General features: G+C 38.6%; 1 protein-coding gene across 1 annotated transcript in view; it reads left to right on the top strand.

Annotated features, from left to right (window-relative positions):
• DNAH14 (dynein axonemal heavy chain 14) overlaps nt 1-18,904 on the top strand; it is a 317,326-nt gene that overhangs the window by 129,175 nt on the left and 169,247 nt on the right. Inside the window, 7 exon segments of the mRNA XM_072733718.1 lie at nt 353-584; nt 1,322-1,375; nt 2,643-2,788; nt 5,179-5,247; nt 5,836-6,022; nt 7,106-7,182; nt 11,404-11,575. Coding sequence (XP_072589819.1) covers nt 353-584; nt 1,322-1,375; nt 2,643-2,788; nt 5,179-5,247; nt 5,836-6,022; nt 7,106-7,182; nt 11,404-11,575 — 937 coding nt within the window.

An 18,904-nucleotide genomic window follows, 5' to 3' on the forward strand; every position in this document is an offset into this window, starting at 1 on the left:
GAACTATCCATAACTCTTTTCATTTTGTTGTAATTTTTTAGTCAACATTCCTTTTTTTTTTAATTTTTTTTTAATTATTTATTTATTTATTTTATGATAGTCACAGAGAGAGAGAGAGAGAGGCAGAGACACAGGCGGAGGGAGAAGCAGGCTCCATGCACCGGGAGCCTGATGTGGGATTCGATCCCGGGTCTCCAGGATCGCGCCCTGGGCCAAAGGCAGGCGCCAAACCGCTGCGCCACCCAGGGATCCCATCAACATTCCATTTTTAATCTTCATTATGTTTCTACATGTGAAAAAATTAAGAATGATTTTGCCCAAATACTATGTGCACTTAAAATATTCTTTTCAGACATTTGCAGTATAAATGGAATGACAAGCAGAAGTTGTGCTATGTGTCCCAAGGAGATGCCAGCTTCACGTATGGCTACGAGTACTTGGGATGTACTCCTCGGTTGGTTATTACACCCCTCACTAACAGATGCTGGCTCACCCTCACGGGAGCTCTGCTCTTGAATCTTGGAGGCTGCCCCACTGGCCCCGCTGGCATGGGCAAAACAGAGACTGTCAAAGATCTAGCCAAAGTAAGTGGTTTCTACATCCAGAATACTATTTTTTTTTATAGTCACACAAACTTCCAGTGGTATCTTAAATTTATACTATTCCTGCTATTAAGATGTTCCTAACATTTAACAAACACCTGACCACATTCACTAAGTCATGTAATTCATCTGTTCATTTTGAAATGCCTGCTCTGTGCTGGAACTTGGGACCTTGGCAGGGCCAAGTATGCTTTGTGCGACTTGGTATTACACTGTGCTAACTGATGTGCCAGCGGCAGTGTCCTCCCATTCATTGGGGGTGATTAGTCTGTTCTGAGCCACACACAGACTTTTACTGTTACCTAGTCTTTGTGATTAATAGCAGTGTGTGTGTATGTGTGTGCGTGCATGTGTGTGTGTGTGTGTGTGAGAGAGAGAGAGAGACAGAGACAGAGAGACAAGTAACTGATGGAAGTGAAGGATGTAGTTTGATGTTGCTGCAATGACATCATTGAAATGCTTTTTTCTTAGTTTTTTATCCGTTGATGTTTTTAAAAACATGACTTTAGTGTTCCATGTATTAATCAACTTAGCTAATAGTGTATGTGCATTTATGTACCCTACCAAGTTTTGTGAGTTTCTAAATTTTGTATGCAGTTCATCTGTATATTGCAACATTTTCTCAAAAGAGTAAAGACATCTTATTACTGTGAAGTTTTAGCATTAATATTTTGCGTCATAATGCAAGAGATATATTAAAATAATATTTTGTTTCTCAGTCCTTAGGCAAACATTGTGTGGTCTTCAACTGTTTTGAGGATTTGGATTATAAGGTAAAAGCTTATTCATATATATGCAGGAAAAAATGTGTACTTAAAAGAAATAATTCGTTGAGGACTGAAAGACAAGACAAATATTTCTCTTAGACATCAAGTATTAACAGAACAATAAATGCTATTGATTCTTCTAAATTAATAGAATAGAAACAAGAGTATAATAGAAACTTAAAACATTATGCAATTTGTTTTCATGCAACTGAACTACTACTTAAGACAGTGGTTTTCAAACTTTTTGACAGGGGGATTTTTCCAAACACATGGAACATGTGGAACATGTGGAACATGAATATATTAAAAAAACTAAGACTACTGCTCTATTAATATAAATTTATTTTATAATTTCTGATACTATACTTTTATTTACTGAAAAGGTAATCATTAAGAACAATGAGGCTATTATAATTAGCACAAAAATTTGAGTCAGAGCTTGTATTGATGATTACAATTTAAGAGTTATTTTGTTTTTGGTGGGACATTCCATAAGACATAAAATTCTGAAATACTTCTTGAAATGTCATGTACGTTAGTGCCTGTCGAAGTTTCAAAACACTCCCATTTATTTAGTCTTGCACGTTAAGTTCAAACTATTTACCTTTTATTATGGTCATTTTCTTTGCAGTTAAAAAGCACATTACCTGTGAGATTCTGCATTTTCCATTTGTGCTCACTTAGCACATTAAAAATATCAATAAACATAAATAAGCTGTTTGCATTAGTGTTAAGACATAGAGTGTCTTGTTTCCTCCCTGGGAACTGCCTTCCAGTGGGGTCAGAAGGGCTGAGAGTAGCTGTAGTGCCTGCCCGCCTGCAGATATTTTAATGCAAAGCTTTTTAGAATAATAATTAATGTCTCCCAAAACCCCCAGGATAAACAGAATATCAAAATTTTCAATAAAGACAGGACCTGATTCCTGCAGCCAGTGGGATGAACCAGCCTGTCTTAGGGCCCAGGGGCTCTGGCATGGACTCTCCATCCCCTCTGCACCAAGTGCACGCATTCCCTGGCCTGTATTCATCCATGTGTGTTATGTTTGGCCTGCAGTGTTTCCGGCTGTTTCAGCTGCTAGCATTTAGGAATCAGTAGGTTCCAGAACTGGAACCTCCTCTGAACGCTGAGGGCCAGGCAGTACTGCCCTGCACCTGCCATGGACGCAGGCCGAGCACCACACATGGCCCTGCAGTAGAGGCCTGGAAAAAATGAGGGAATGCACAGAGCCCTGGCCCAGTGAAAGCCTTCTCCTGTATAATCATTGTTTTCAAGATAATGGGAAAATTCTTCTTTGGAGTGGTCCAGTCGGGAGCATGGTGCTGTTTCAGTGAGTTCAATCGGATTGACGTGCAAGTCCTCTCCGTGATTGCGTCTCAGATACTAACAATCAAGGTCGCAAAAGACAGCTATTCTGTCAGGTACTGGCTGAATACGTTTGGTTACTTACTATTAAATATTTGTTCTACAGTAAGTGTTGGGTTTTTGTTTTTTTTTTTCCCCTAAGTACAGACCAAAAGGAATGACATCTTGGTTGTCTCTTTTGCTTGGCAAGTAATGTGCAAACATATGTAACTAATGTTCATGCCAGCCTGAGGGTGTCCAGGCTCCTGCTCTCAACTTCGGAACAGTCTTCTAGGCCACAGTACAAAGTTGCAAATATAGCCACTTGCTTTTACTTTGGAGTTTAAATTTTCTTAGTACCTTTCCATGTTAGGACATTTCACTTGAAGAAACCGAAATCTTTTCTTTAATTCTACATCTTAAAAAAAAAATTATAAGGATTCCTGGGTGGCTCAGTAGGTTGAGCATCTGCCTTCAGTTCAGCTCATCATCCCAGGGTCCTTGGATCAAGCCTTGCGTTGGGCTCTCTGCTCAGCGGGGCGTCTGCTTCTTCCTCTCCTTCTGCCCCCCTGCTGCTCATGCTCTCTCTCACACTTTCTCAAATAAATAAATAAAATAATTTTTGAAACTTATACTAGCCACACATCTGACTGAAGCCCCCTCTTATCCCATTACTCTTAATTAATATATGCTTTATTTTTAAAAATCCTGTAAAAATAATTTTTGTACGTTAGGATTACTAAAGTTTATTAATCTGAGCAAATTTTTTTTTCTTCAGATAAATTCAGGAACTCACATGATTTACTTTATGGGCATAATTAAATTTCTGTATTTAAATTTTCTATTACAATCTAATATTTCTTTTTTTATTTTTATTTTTTTAAGTAATCTCTACACTCAATGTAGGGCTCAAACTCACTACCCCAAGATCAAGAGCCACATGCTCCTACAACTGGGCCAGACAGGTGTCCTTCCCCCCCATATTTCTAATTCAAGCTAATGGACACTTACTTCTGGCTTTACTCTCAAAAATTTTGTTCCAGCTGTTAGAATCAATGTTGCAAGGCCTTACAAGCCACAGGAGGTCACATGTCACCAGTTCTTCACCACACCTCAGTATCTGCCAGACTTTGTTCTGTCCAGAGAGTCCTCAGCTTTTGTTTCCAGTGTTCTTCCTTTCCAGCTTTGACCACCCTCATTGGTATCAGCTATCCATAAAGTCACCAGAGGATTTCTTGCCATGTTCCCTACCTCTGGTGCTGACAAGAGGATACTGATCTCCTGGGCTGCATTTCATGCTGACTCAAGAACTCTATGCCATGGCCACTCTTTGCTCCATGGTGTCACTCAGGGAGAACTCTGTGTCCAAGGGTCTCCTTGGGTTCTCTTCCCTGTTCAGTAAGTTCATTCAGGTGGGTGCCTTCCAGTCTTAGGCCCCACAAACTCTTTAGACATGATCAAATAAATATGAAACTTCAGAGCACCTATGTGATGAAGTTGGTTAAGCAGCTGACTCTTGATTTTGGCTCAGGTCTTGATCTTAGGGTCATGAGTCTGCTTGGGATTCTGTCTCCCTCTCCCTCTGCCCTTCCCACTCATGTTCTGTCTCTCCCTTTCTCTCTCTCTCTCTCCCTCTCTCTCTCTCTTTCAAATAAATAAATAGATGATTGATTAATAGATAGATAGATAGATAGATAGATAGATAGATAGATGATAGATAGATAGATAGATTTTTTTTTTTTAAATCTGAACCCCAGCAGGGCTCACAACTTTGGCTCAAGATGACCCTCTTCTTTCCTCTTAAAATTGTTTTTTCTCCAGCATGTGCTGTTTGGATTTAAATATAACAGTCTTAGGAACATTCCCAAACTCACTTATTGTTTTAATATACTTTGACTTAAAGAAAACAATTCTCTTAGTAAAGAATATTATAATGGATGGGAGAGGAAGTTTTTTCCTTTACCTTCCTAGGTTCTTTTGGCTGATCCATTAAGTAAATTGGCATCAGATAAATTAATAGGATGAAAATTTAATTGCCTACATACATGAACCTCACACAGACATGAGAGGTTCAAAGATAGGCAGTTAAGGTTTGTATGCCATGCTGAGTTAAACAGAAGTGGAAAGAGGTCTGGGGCTTCAAAGGGAAGGAAAAGAAGTCACAGGGAGATAGGAAGAGCAAATGCTTGGTGAACAAATATTTGTACCCTGCAGATACAGCAGGGCACAGAGAGGAATTCAAATGCACAGGCCTTCTGAGCTCCTTACAGCTTATGATGCCCAGCCTATATTCTCTGTGGTTGTCTCTGGTTATAGCTGTCTGGACCTGGCCCTTAAATTCTTAGAAGCAATTAAAGAGGAGGTAAAGTTTTGGGGGCCTTCATTGTCTTCAGCTAAAAATTATCCATATAATGAAGTGGCACATTTTGGAGGTTACTCATTCTGAACCCTTTCCAATGTCTTATAGGTTTGTACTGGAAGGAAAAGAAATTCGTATCAATATGTCTTGTGCAATATTTGTTACTATGAACCCTGGGTAAGTATTGGTTAATCTGTGCCAGGAGTAGGGACAAGTCAAAATCCTTTTCTTGGATCTTAGCCACAAAGCAGTTGTCTGTCATTGTAATCAACCATCCACCACCACCACTGGAATCCCTCCTCTACTTGCACACTTATAAATAGCTACAGCTCCGTCCTTATCCACTTGGATGGTCCTCATAGTAAGTTTCTGACTGAGGGACGTTTTCACTTCAATAGCCAGAGAGAAAGGAAGAGGTCAGCCATTTGTCACATTGAAAACACAAGAAAGCAGAGAGTAGCAGAAGGAAGAGAACATGGTGGTCACAAGGAGTGGAGACCAGGCAAGCTCAGTAAACACCCATTCATGGAACATGGTGATAGGGCCTCAGCGAACTCGTATGAGGAGCACTATGGGAGGAAAGGTAGTAGAGGAGGAAGATCTTGAGAGGAAGAGTACAATATAAGCCATCTTATACTCTTATTTTCAAATGAAGGTCACATAGAAAACTAATAGGATTATTTGGGGGAAACTGTATTTTGTGTTTTCTCATCAGAAAAACTGAAAAACTGCATTTTCTTTTTTCATTTTTCTTCCCCTTATAAGGTACAAAGGTCGTGTAGAACTCCCAGATAACTTAAAATCTCTGTTTCGCCCAGTGGCAATGATGGCTCCCCATTATCAAATGATTACTGAAGTAATTCTGTTTTCATTTGGTTTCAAATCGGCAAAATCACTCTCTGGAAAGCTAGTTAACATTTATGAATTAGCTAGCAAACAGCTCTCACAACAGGTAACAAACTGCTTTTCTCAAAACGAAGGTGATTATAGAAAACTTTAAATAAGACCTTTCTGGTATTGGAATAGGGATGACCTGGGAAAATAATGGAGCTAGAATCCTATCAATACTTCTAGTTGGCAAGCCAACGTGGATGTGAGGTGATACGTAAAATCAGTCAGGGTTTCGGGATCCCTGGGTGGCTCAGCGATTTGGCGCCTGCCTTCAGTCCAGGGCATGATCCTGGAGACCCAGGATCGAATCCCACGTTGGGCTCCCGGTGCATGGAGCCTGCTCCTCCCTCTGCCTGTGTCTCTGCCCCCCCCCCCTCTGTGACTATCATAAATACATTTTTTAAAAAATCAGTCAGGGTTTCAAGCCTTTCCTCCAGGACCTGGAGAGAATAATGGAATATCTGCTATGTTAAATTATGGGCTACTTTCTCCTTACAGGGAAGTTAACCTCTATAGCAGTGGCCCTCACACTTTATTGTGCTTCACGATAATTGGGGGGATCTGTTAAAATACAAATCACTGGATTTCTTACCAACTTTTTGACTGTCTAGGGTGGCCCTTGATAATTTGCTTTTCTGACAGGTTTTTGACAGTTCCTGATGTTGCTGATCTGAGTACCACATTCTGAAAATGATTATTATGGGATATGTCAGCTTAATGAGTATTTGTTTATGGTCCAAGATAGTTTGGCCAACTAACCACACTACCTCCAAAGTGTTCCTCTTTTTCATGTCCTTTCAATTCATATCTCCATTTCAGAGAAAACTTAATTTAAATACTAATAGTTTTTTTATTTTTATTTTTTTTTATTTTTTTATTTTTTTTTAATTAATTTTTATTGGTGTTCATTAGTTTTTAACAGCTTTAATACTTGTTACTCTCTCTTTGAGGAGACTTAGGGGCACCAGTTTGGGAGGGAAGTGAGGGCATTGGAAGCAAAATGCAGACTTTCTTAAGTTATATTGTAGTCTGTCTCCACAGTGTACATGATTAGGGATCTAACTGGGTAGGATATGCATTTATTTCCAAGTTATCCAATTTTTCCTTCAGAAATTTAATAACTCAGATATTTTAATTCTTATAGGCTCATTACGATTTTGGCTTGAGGTCTCTGAAGACAGTTTTAATAGTGGCTAGAAAAAAGAAACAGGAGTTTAAGTGGTGAGTTGAATTTTTTAAATATTAGGTCAAAGAAAGTTATAAACAACACAGGGAAAATAATTTGTAAAATTCTAAGTAACAATGACAAGATAAAACAGGGATATCCCAGAGTGTCACAGTAAAATACAGTAAAAGTGTTTAAGAATGTAAAAGAAGAGGAAGAAAAAAAAGCACAAAATCCTTGGGTACTTTTCCCCCAAAGAATCTATTATTTTTTAAAAATGTGTCTTACCTTTATATAATAAAAGATACACAAGAGTAAAAGATTTCATTTAAGAGCAGTAATTTAATGAGAAATGCAAAACCCGTATGAAGAAAACATGGGTAAAGGACACAAATCAAAATATGAATAAATGAAATAATATACCATGTGCTTAATATCATAACATCTTAAAGGGCTTAGCAATCATAAAGAGTTAAAGACACTAAACATTCATTTATGAATGGGAATGTATCCCAGTGAATACACCAAAAGGCATTATTTATTTATTTCTAGGGAGGTACATTCTAAAGTTAACATAGAAAGGGGTGCCTGAGTGACACAGACGGTTAAGCATCCAACTCTTGGTTTCAGTTCAGGTCATGATTTCATGGGTCATGATCTCATTGGTTGTGAACTTGAGTGCTACATCCAGCTCCACGCCCAGCAAGGAGTCTGCTTGAAATTCTTTCTCTCTCTGCATCCCCCGACTCACACTCATGTGTGTGCTCTCTCTCAAATACTCTTTAAAAAAAGAAAGATAAACAATTAAGACTAGCTAGAAACATACTAACAAATGAAAGCAATGAAGGAGAAACATCCCTTTAAGCATTGAGACATGTTATCTAGAGCTTCATTAGTTTTAGCACTGGCTGATTTATGAGCAGAGAGGCAGGCCTTCAGGCTAGAACAGAAAGCCCAGAGGCAGGACTGCTCCCACTGGGCATATAGTCTGTTGCCAGCTCTGAGGCAGGAACAGACTAACAGACTTTTCAGTGAGTGCCCTTGGGAAAACTAAACTGCCGTGTCCACGAAGATCCAGTTGGAACCATAGTCCATGTTATTTACCTGGAGAAGAGGATCAAAAAAGGACTAAAAACATAAAAGTATTTGAAGAAACAAAATGTCCTTTATATTCTTAGACTATGGAAGAACATTTTTTTTTTAAAGATTTATTTATTTATGGGGGAGAGAGAGAGAGAGGCAGAGACACAGGAGGAGGGAGAAGTAGGCTCCATGCCGGGAGCCCGACCTGGGACTCAATCCCAGGACTCCAGGATTGCGCCCTGGGCCAAAGGCGGACACCAAACCCCTGAGCCACCCAGGGATCCCCTATGGAAGAACTTTTAAACTAAGACTCAAAATCTAAAATCCATAAGGGAAAAGAATGATAATGGTTAAGAAAACACTATTTGTGAAGTCAGGAGATGAATGATGGACTGAGAAGGATATTTGCAGCCTCCGGTGCAGTGAGATAGCTCATTCTCAACACATTCGGGACCCTCTAGAAAATGAAGGGAAGAAATAAATTGTATGGAAAATGGGCAAAGAACAGTTCTCAGAAAAAGAAACATAAAAGTTCTTTAAATATATGAAAATATACTCAACCCCACTCCTAATGAGAGAAATATACATTAAAAATTACATTGAAATGTTGTCTCTCATGAGATGGGCGAAAATATGAAAGTTAGATGGGACTTTGTTGATGAAGCTATAGGGAAGTGGGTGTTTTCATTATTGCTAAGGGGTGGAGCTGTATCCATGTATTGCCTATTAAACATTAAATGAAAAAAATGAATATGTTGTAAAAGGACATACCAATATACATTTACCTGAATTTGTAAAATGCAGTAAATGTTACAGATTGTTTGTGGGGACATAGATATAGCAGCAAGTACAGAACATTGTGTGGGAGAGAAGGAGTCAGGGATAATGCATTCCTCTACTGTAGTAGTTTATTTCTTAAATAAAAGGAACTAAGGCACATACTGTAAAATGGCCTGTATAAGATTGATGGCAAGTAAATGGGTATGTGTTATGAAATGCTTTATTACTGGGGAGCGTTAGAGACAGGAGTATAAGAATCAGCTTCCTGACATCCTCAGGTCCTCCTGTGTTTCCAACAGGCAACAGCTGGTCATTTGTATGAGCACCTGCTCCATTGAGAGAAAGACCCTGACTGGTGGTGTCCATGTTCAGTTCTCCCAGGTGCCTGGGCAGGGCCTCCCATGTCCAGAGTGCTGTCAGTCTGTCTGCCACCGTGAGGAGCAGCCAGTGGTCTTCTGTCTTTGCTTACCTCCCTCCTTCCTCCAAAGCACCATGCAAATCATGTACTTGTGTGAACCTGATTGTTGTATAAAGAGGATGGGGGAATTTTTATCAGAGTAAAGCACAGCAAGCAATTTAAAAATTAATAGTAGACTTTGGCTTTTTAAAAATCCTTTGGCCCTCCCGACACCAAAAATTATCATTATTGTTCTTGTCTGTCCTCTTCCTTTCTGTCCCTTCCTCTCCCTCTGTTCCAGCCCATTCCTCCCCAGGCTTCTGGCTTTGCCTCCCAGGCACACAGAGATGCCACAAGTGTCCCTCATTTCTAGATGCATTCTGGATGCACCTCTCCTTTCCCCTGCCTTTTCTGTCTGGAGTGTATTGTCAGAGCCTAGACTAACTCCCAAAGAATTTTGAGGTGCTTACATTTGAAAACTAATAAAAGACCGTGTATTTGTTTTGTAGGGCTGCCATAGGAAGTTATGACAGATTTGACATCTTAAAACACCAGACGTATATTTTCTCATAGTACCTGAGGCCAAAAATCTGGAATAAGGTTGTGGGCAGGACTGCTGTCCCTGCAGAGACCCTGAGGGAGATTCCATCCTGTCCTCCAAAACCGCTGGGCTTTTGGGCACATTACTTCAGTGTCTGCCCATCTTCTGTGTGCCTCTGTGTCTCTCTGCCTCACTCTCAGTAGGAATCTGACTGCACTTAAATCTGGATGATCTGGGATAACTCAAGATTCTTCATCAATCCATCCTCTGTTGTATCAGATAATATTCACAGGTTCCAGGGATTAGCAAGTGAATAGATATTTTGGAGCCATTTTTGTCTGCCTCCAACAGGCAGCTTCTCTGGGTCCCAGGAAGGAAGTTTCCCTATCTCCTCTTTTGTTTAGAAAAAAACTGCCCAACAGCTGGAATCCTAGGACGTCCTTGGTAGAAACGATTTGCTTTGTCAACAGCTAGAGAATTAATATGTCTTCAGGTAAACACTTGAAGCGCTTACAAATCCTACCATGGTACTGAGCCATGAAGTGGGTCTTAACTAACTTTGAAGAACTGGTAGGTATCTTGAAGGCAATCATAATGGGTAACAAAAGTATTTATTAAAATATCCTTTTCTTAAATTTTAGTTGACATTAATCTAGAGCTTTCATTTTTTATTCTTAAATTATAACAGATATTCCCCATGATAATCTCAGATGCTAATTCCCAAATTATTGTTTTGTAGAACTTTAGTCAAGTCTTATCTTTGTATCTAATAGCAAAGTATCATAACATTATTTATATATAAACTATGATAACTCCCAGATGTAGTAGTCATTTCTTTCTTTTTTAAATTTGTTTTCCTAATGTAAAGCAGATCTGTCTTGAGTAAAGACCTCACTGACACCCAGCTGCTGTCTGAACTTGCTCCCTACTCTTAGATGGTTGAAAAGATTAATGAATTATTTAAAGAATTAAAGTGTCCAGTGCAGAGAGAGTTCATGGTTTCTCTTCTTCAGGAAATGCAGAGGTGTGCAGGGTATGACTACTTTTATGAAGGTTTCAGTTTGATTTACAGGATCAGTTCTGTGGCATAACTTTGGCCGTTGTTCCCAGCAGCATAGCCTACAAGCCTACTTCTCTGGCTTGCCTAGAGATTTTTAATAAATTATGTTATTTTTCATTTGATATTAGGCTGAATTCATTTTGTTATATGCAGATAAAACACTTTACTGATACAGTGCCCACCCCTGACTCAGTGACTGGGGAGTAGCATGACCCTGACTGTCCGACCAGCCCAGGCCCATCTGTGGACGAGACCCAGAGTCACCTCACCCACACTACATAGCTGCTTTGCAGTGAGGAATAGGAGGAAGGGCTGTTGGGAGAGCCACCTGTCCCAAGGAATAGTAATTACCTTCAGTGTCAACAAAGCATACTTGCTAACTTGTTCTTTATCTTTCTTTTCTTCTTCCCTTAAAGTAACACCGATGACCATCTTTCTGAAACAGATGAGACTCTGATCATTATTGAGGCTATAAGAGAAGCTAGTCTGCCAAAATTTCTCCCTAAAGATGCCCCACATTTTGAAAAGATTATACGAGATTTTTTTCCTGGAGCAACAGTTTCAACAGCAAATCAAATTGCCTTGGAGGTAAGATTTTTGAAAACCATCATGAATGATTTAGATGTGGAATATTAATTAAGATAAGAAACTTGATGTAAGTAAAAAATGCTGTCATTCTTCCTGCAATACTCTACTCGTGTTACAATTGGAGGAATAAAAATACCTGGAGATTGATTTCCCTTTGGAGAAAAATAGCATCTCAGCCTCAGTCAGGAAAGGTTCCTACTTATTTTGTTCCCTGGGTTTTCTCATCTTTCCACTGAGAATGATGATGTTTTCTCTACTTTAAAGGGATACTTTAAGGATCAAATTAGATCAGAATTACAAAATGACTTTACAATATAAAATTTTGTGGTCATAAAAAATAACGTTTTAAGACTGTAGAGACCTTTATTTCCTCTTATACCTGCCACCTTGTGGCCATTGCCACAGTCTCAGTGGGGTCTCAACTTCTCTTGTGGTAGGAGGAGCCCCATCACCCTGTGGCCCATGGCCACACACTGCCAAGTGGCCTCCAGCTCTGCTTTCCTAACATACCTGTGACCACACCAACAGAGCCACTATGGGACAAACCCGGAGTCAGGTCCCCTGACTCATATAATACAGCCCTTTACAGTCTGGCCAGACCAGCTTTACCTTGCCAGCGTGTCGTCCTCCCTCCAGACTCTCCACTGCAGCTTTCTCCCTGTCCTCTGGCTCCAGCTGGGCCTTTATCAGCTATCAGGCTATCAAACCCATACATTCCTTTCTCTGGGACCCTGCCCAATTTTTTAAAACACTGTTTTTCTAATTTATTTTAAAATACATGGTTTATGTAGCTTATAGTTCAAAAAGCTTTGTAATTATTCTTTCTTTAAATATAGATATAAGCTGGGGGCACTTGGGTGGCTCAGTCAGTTGAGCATCTTGCCTTCAGCTTAGGGTTCTGGGATCGAGTTCTGCATAGGGCTCCCTGCTCAGCAGGGAAGCTTCTCCTTCTCCCTCTGCCCCTCCCCACCATCTGCTCATGCTTCTTCTCTCTCTCAGGTAAATAAATAAAACCTATAAATAAATAAATACATGCATACCTACATAAATAAAAGTATAAGCTCAACGTGGATGTAACTAGAGGGTATTATGCTGAGGGAAGGAAATAAGTCAGTCAGAGAAAGACAATTATCATATGATTTCACTCACATGTAGAATTTAAGAAACAAGATAGGATCATAGGGGAAGAGAATAAAAAATAAAACATAGTGAAATCAGAGAGGGAGACAAACCATAAGAGACTCTTAATCATGGGAAACAAACAAACTGAGGGTTGCTGGAGGGGGTGGGGGGAGAGGGCCGCTGGGGGATGGTCATGAAGGAGGGCATGTGATGTGATGAGCACTGGTGGTTATATAAGACTGATGAATCACTGACCTCTACTTCTAAAACCAGTAGTACATTATATGTTAGTTAACTGAATTTAAATTAAAAAAAGAAAGAATAAATAAATAAAAGTATAAGCTATGTGCATAACCTCATACCCAACAGGCAGAAAATACATAATATTTTTAGGCACATATGAAGCGCTTAGCAAAAGATCATCATTTATTAGGTTATGTAGGAAGATTTGGGAAAATTTCCCTTGAAAACGAGGCCAGGAGTTTTATGACAGGATAGTTCTTTGGCATTTCTGGTCTAGTTAGATTTCATATCCCTTCTAGGATCAATTCCATTGAACTAGATAGTATTCCCATTGCTTTCAAATGTTAGAATGCAGTCTGGGGATCTGAGTAAACCACTGTCTTATGACACCTGTGGTTTCTTGTTTCTGTTGTTGCTCTCCCGATCATGCCTTATTTTCTTAATTTGGGTTTTCTTCTTTACATAAATGATTTAGAAGTTTATATAATTGTTTTCTTCAAAAAAAATCTTTTTATTATTTAACACATCTTTTTAAATTCTTACCATTTAATATCCATATTAATATTTTTAAATATCTTCTTTTATTCCTCTGGGTTTTATGTTTTCTCCCCAGCTGTCTAAGTAAGATATCTAATTTATTATTTTTTACTAATGTAAGTTTATAAAACAAGGGACGCCAGGGTAGTTCAGTCGGTTAAAGCATCTGGCTCTTGGTCTCAGCTCAGGGTTTGGTCTCAGGGTTATGGATTCAAGCCCCATGTTGGGCTCTGCACTGGGTGTGGTAAAAAACAAAAAAACAACAAAAGAAAACTATATAACTTTGTCCAAGCACTGCTTTAGTTATATAGGCTATAAGTTCAGGTAGGTAGGGTTTTCCTAAGTATTTTTTCCCAGAAATTTGATAGGATAGTGCGTACTTCCTTTTTTTCCTAAGTGTTCTTTTAGGACAGAGGTTTTTCATGCTTTTAATTTCCAGGTAAAGGATCTTTTTATTTTCTGATTTTGTTACCAATTTCTAGTCTTACTGAATTGTGATTAAAGAATATTATCCGGCAGCCTGGGTGGCTTAGCAGTTTAGCACCACCTTCAGCCCAGGGTGTGATCCTGGAGCCCTGGGATCGAGTCCCATATCTGCCTCCCTGCATGGAGACTGCTTCTCCCTCTGCCTGTGTCTCTGCCTCTCTCTCTATGTGTCTACCATAAATAAATAAATAAAATCTTAAAAAAAAAGAATATTATCTTTGTTATTTTTCTAAACTGTGTAATTTGGATTTTTTAATGGCCCAATATACAGGTAATTTTTCTTAATAGGCCCTATGCACATGAAAAGATATTTTCTCTTACAGATTGCAAATATAAAACAAAGTTCAGTTTATCTCCATTTGTTATGACTGTTAAATTAGCATTTGTTAAGTGGAGCACAGGGTATGGGCTGGTGAGCCACAGTTCAGCAGGAGACCATGGGATGCTGAAAAGAGATGCTTATTCCTCATGGGTCCTGGAGGAGGTACACAGGGAGGACAAGGCAGGGTGCAGGCAAAGAGACACATGCCTCCATCAGGGTCCACAGCTGGAGTGCTTTGAGGTTCCCATGTTAAGGCTGGATTGGTCAGTTCAAACCAAAGCAGGTCTTTGGTAAGTTCCATGCAAGTTCCAGGGGAGTGTGTAAGGGGAAGGCCCGGGGAGGCGGTGAGGTTCTACCAGCAGTTTGCACCTGCTTGTGACTCCACCACCTGCCATCCCAGGCCTGTGCTGGTGTGAGGGGCTGAGGTCGTGGTTTCAAGTCCCTGCAGGCTCTTCAGTGGAACAGAAGGGATGCTGAGGCAGCAATATCATGAAGTGGCTTAGCTAAACCCTCGCTCCCATTTTTGCTGTCTTATTGATAGACTTGTACATCTTTACTTGTTCTCACTCAGTGAAGTGTATCTATGTTAACTCTTACAGTCTCTGCTTTCTAATGGTTGTTACCACATTGTTTGATACATGAATATCAATTACAAACTGCCCTTTAATGTATAGTGCTTTTGTTTTCTTGTCTACCACTTTTTGGCTTGTATTCCATTCTGTTAAGACCGTTATTCTATTTTTTGTTTGCCTTGTATACTTTGGGACTTTTTTTTTTTCAAACTTTATAAATTCCACAAAGTGAAGTGGTTTTTAAATTTTGTTTTATCTTACTGATTTTTATGCAGGTAAATATTTTTTACTCTAAGGGTAACTTTATACATTTTGGTAATAATACCCATAGTTCTCCACTTATTTGGATATCATCTCTTAGTTCCCTAATATGAAAAGTAATACACTTCTTTTCCCCTTTCTGCTGTCTCTGTCACTGCCCAAACGTTGTAAATTAGAAGTGCTGCCTGTGGCTCTGTGCAGGAAAGGTGTGTGTGAACTTCCTCTGCCTCCCAGGCCCCTGGCCCTGGTCCCTCCAGCAGCTTGTGCTAGATCCAGCCTCTGCTGTGCAGCCATGCAATGCACTCAGTTACTGCCCAGTATTGTAGAGTTTTTGGCAATAATGGTGTCATATTTTTATAATATTCCTAGTGATCTAATGCAGGCGTGCTGTAATTTGAAACTCTGATTTGAAACTCCCCTTGAATATGGCAACCTTGCTGAATTCTCTTATTAGTTCACAAGTAGCACTGATTTTTGTGTGTTCCCCTGGGATTTTGTTGTTGGATCGTCATAATGACAGTTGTACCTCTTTCCTCCTATCCTTGTGTCTCATATTCTCCTTTTCTTGTTCTTACTTTTCTAGTGATGAGTTATTCCTGCATTCCTGGGATATACCATGCTTTCTCATCATCATGTGATTTTTAATACACTATTGGATTAAATTAGTTAATATTTTATTTAGGATGTTCACATGTACACTTATAAGTCAAGTGTCCTTACCTGTTTTTAGAACCAGCTCTTCAAAATAAGGCTGAACAACAAATGTCCTGTTTTCTGGAAGAATTCCATAAGATTGAGATGAACTATACTTTAGATTTACTTTAGATTTTTAAATGGTCAAACTTAACTATAAAAGTTCTTGGGGGATCCCTGGGTGGTGCAGCAGTTTGGCGCCTGCCTTTGGCCCAGGGCACGATCCTGGAGACCTGGAATCGAATCCCATGTCGGGCTCCTGGTGCATGGAGCCTGCTTCTCCCTCTGCCTGTGTCTCTGCCTGTCTCTCTCTCTCTCTCTCTCTCTGTGACTATCATAAATAAATAAAAATTTAAAAAAAAGTGCTTGGGTCTGGATTTTTTTGGGGTGGGAGGGAAAGGCTTTGAATACTGTTTTAACTTTTTGTTACTTAGTGACCCCTTCACACTCCATGTTCATACAACATCTCTGGGTTTCTAAATGTCTTAGCTAAAGTTATTTCTACTCCTCTCACCAGTTCCCAGGCTCTGCTACAGTTTTTTTTTGTTGTTGTTGTTGTTCTTTGTTATTGATCATTCTTGCTTGAGATTTGCATATAATCAATTTTTTCAAAGAGGTAACTTTTGGTTTTGATTATTTTCCCTTTTTTTCTGTGTCCATTAGGTTGATTTCTGTTCTTCATTATTTACAATTTTTTATTTTGTTGGACCTGTTCTCCTGTTCTTTTGTTTGTTTCTTGAGTTTAGTGCTTAGATTGTTTGTTATCTGTGTTTCCTCAAACCTAAAGTATTTAAAGATGTGAATTTTCTTCTAAGTATTCCTTTAGCTGTTTCCCACAAATTTTCACATGTAGTATTCTAATTAGCATTTAATTATAAATATTTCTTAATTACCCTATGAGAGTAAAAAACCTGAGAGTTTTTTTTTTTTTTTTTTTGCTAAATTCTGGGAATTTAAACTGTCCTTTTATTATTAATCACCATTTATGGTTAGCTTTGACTGGGGACTGTATGCTGTATCATATATTTATCCCTTTGAGATCACCTTTATTTAGGTTTCCTACACCTTCTAATGTATTGTTTTTTAAGTGCTTCATGTGTGCTCTCAAATGGTATATATTCTGTGCTTGCTGTATATAATGTTATATACACATACTGTGATGCAGCTTTGTTATCAGTTTTTTGCTGATCCATCAGTTTCTAAAAGGGTGTATTAAGATCTTAATGACAGTTGTTGATACATCTATTTTCCCTGCATTTCCAACAATTGCTTTATATAGTTTGAAGATATAAGTGGTGTATATATTTATATCTTCTTACTCTTCTTATATTTCACATGTGAGTGAAATCATATGATATTCATCTTTCTCTGACTGACTTATTTCACTTAGCATTATTGTCTCTGGGTTCATCCATGTGATTATAAATAATGAGATTTCATTCTTTTTTATGGCTGAGTAATATTCCACTGTGTGTGTGTGTGTGTGTGTGTGTGTGTGTGTGTGTGTGTATGTGTGTATACACCACATCTTCTTTATCCATTCATCCATCGATGGACACTTGGGTTGCTTCCATACCTTGACTTTTGTAAATAATGCTGCAGTAAATATGTAAAGATAGGGGTGCATATGTCTTTTCAAATTACAGTTTGCATATTCTTTAAGTAAATACCCAATAGTGAAATTACTGGATAATATGGTAATTCTATTTTTTATTTTGAGGAAACTCCATACTTTTGTCCACAGTGGCTGCACCAGTTTGCATTCCCACCAGCAGTGCAATGCTTGTTGTTTCCTGTGGGTCTTGGTGGCTTGAGGGAATTTTATTTTATTTTATTTTATTTTATCCCATTATAATTAACATATAGTATTGTATTAGTTTTAGATGTACAGCATAACAATTCAACAATTCCATATATTGGATTCCTGTTCATTCTCTGAATTCATTCTTACTCCTCTCCCTCCCATGTTTTAAGTATATGGTGACATACTTTACATCCTTTTATTTTGTGAATCCCTTGACTTAGTTTTGTAGATACACTTATTTTTACCTCTTTTGTACTTCCTACTTTTCTTACTCCTTCTGGTCTTTCCTTTCTACTCAAAGAATCTCCTTTAACATTTCTTGTAGGGCTGGTTTAGGGTCATGAATTCCTTTAACTTTTGTTTGGGAAACTCTATCTCTCCTTCTGTTCTGAATGATAGCCTTGCTAAGTAGAGTATTTTTGGCTGCAGATGTTTTTCTTTCAGCACTTTGACTATTATCATGCCACTCTCTTCTGGCCTACAAAGTTTCTGCTGAAAAGTTGATAGCCTTGTGAGGTTTCCCTTGTGCAAATGTTTTTTCTTGCTGCTATTAAAGTTCTCTTCAGATCATTACTTTTGGCTGTCTTACTTACTTTGGGTCTTGGTGCAGACCTCCTTGGGTTGGTTTTGTTTAGGGCTCTCTCTGCCTCCTGCATCTGGATTTCTGTTTCCTTCCCCAGATTCAGGAAGTTTTCAGTTATTATCTCTCCAAATAAATCCTCTGCCCCCCTTTTCTCTCTCTTCTCCATCTGGGATCCCTATCATGCAACTGTTATTTATGCTTGACAGTGTCACTGAGTTCTCTGGGTCTATTTTCATTTTGCATAATTTTTCCCCTCTCATCTGCTTAGCTTGATTACTTTCCATTACTCTGTCTTCCAGGTTGCTGATCTGTTCTTCTACTTCCTCTTGTTTGCTATTTATTTCCAGGTGGCCCACTTTTAATTTCATTTAGTGAGTTCATTATCTCTAACTGGTTCTTTATTATTTCCCATCTCTTTGTGGAGTGTCTTACTGAGGTCCTCCACTTTTTTCTCAAGTCTAGAAAGTATCTTTACAAGCATTACTTTTAATTCTCTATTAGGCATAATATTTATCTCCATTTCACTTAGATCTCTTGCTATAATTTTGTTCTCTTCTTTCATTCAGAACATATTCCTCTGTCTCCTCATTTTGTCTAACTCTGTTTCTTATTATATATTCATCTTTTCATCAGTTTTACAAGTCAATTTACAAGCATCAGTTTATTCTGCTACTTTTCCCTTCATATAAATTTTACATTGATAAAT

Source organism: Vulpes vulpes, chromosome 13 (assembly GCF_048418805.1).
Source record: "Vulpes vulpes isolate BD-2025 chromosome 13, VulVul3, whole genome shotgun sequence".
Classification (NCBI taxonomy): domain Eukaryota; kingdom Metazoa; phylum Chordata; class Mammalia; order Carnivora; family Canidae; genus Vulpes; species Vulpes vulpes.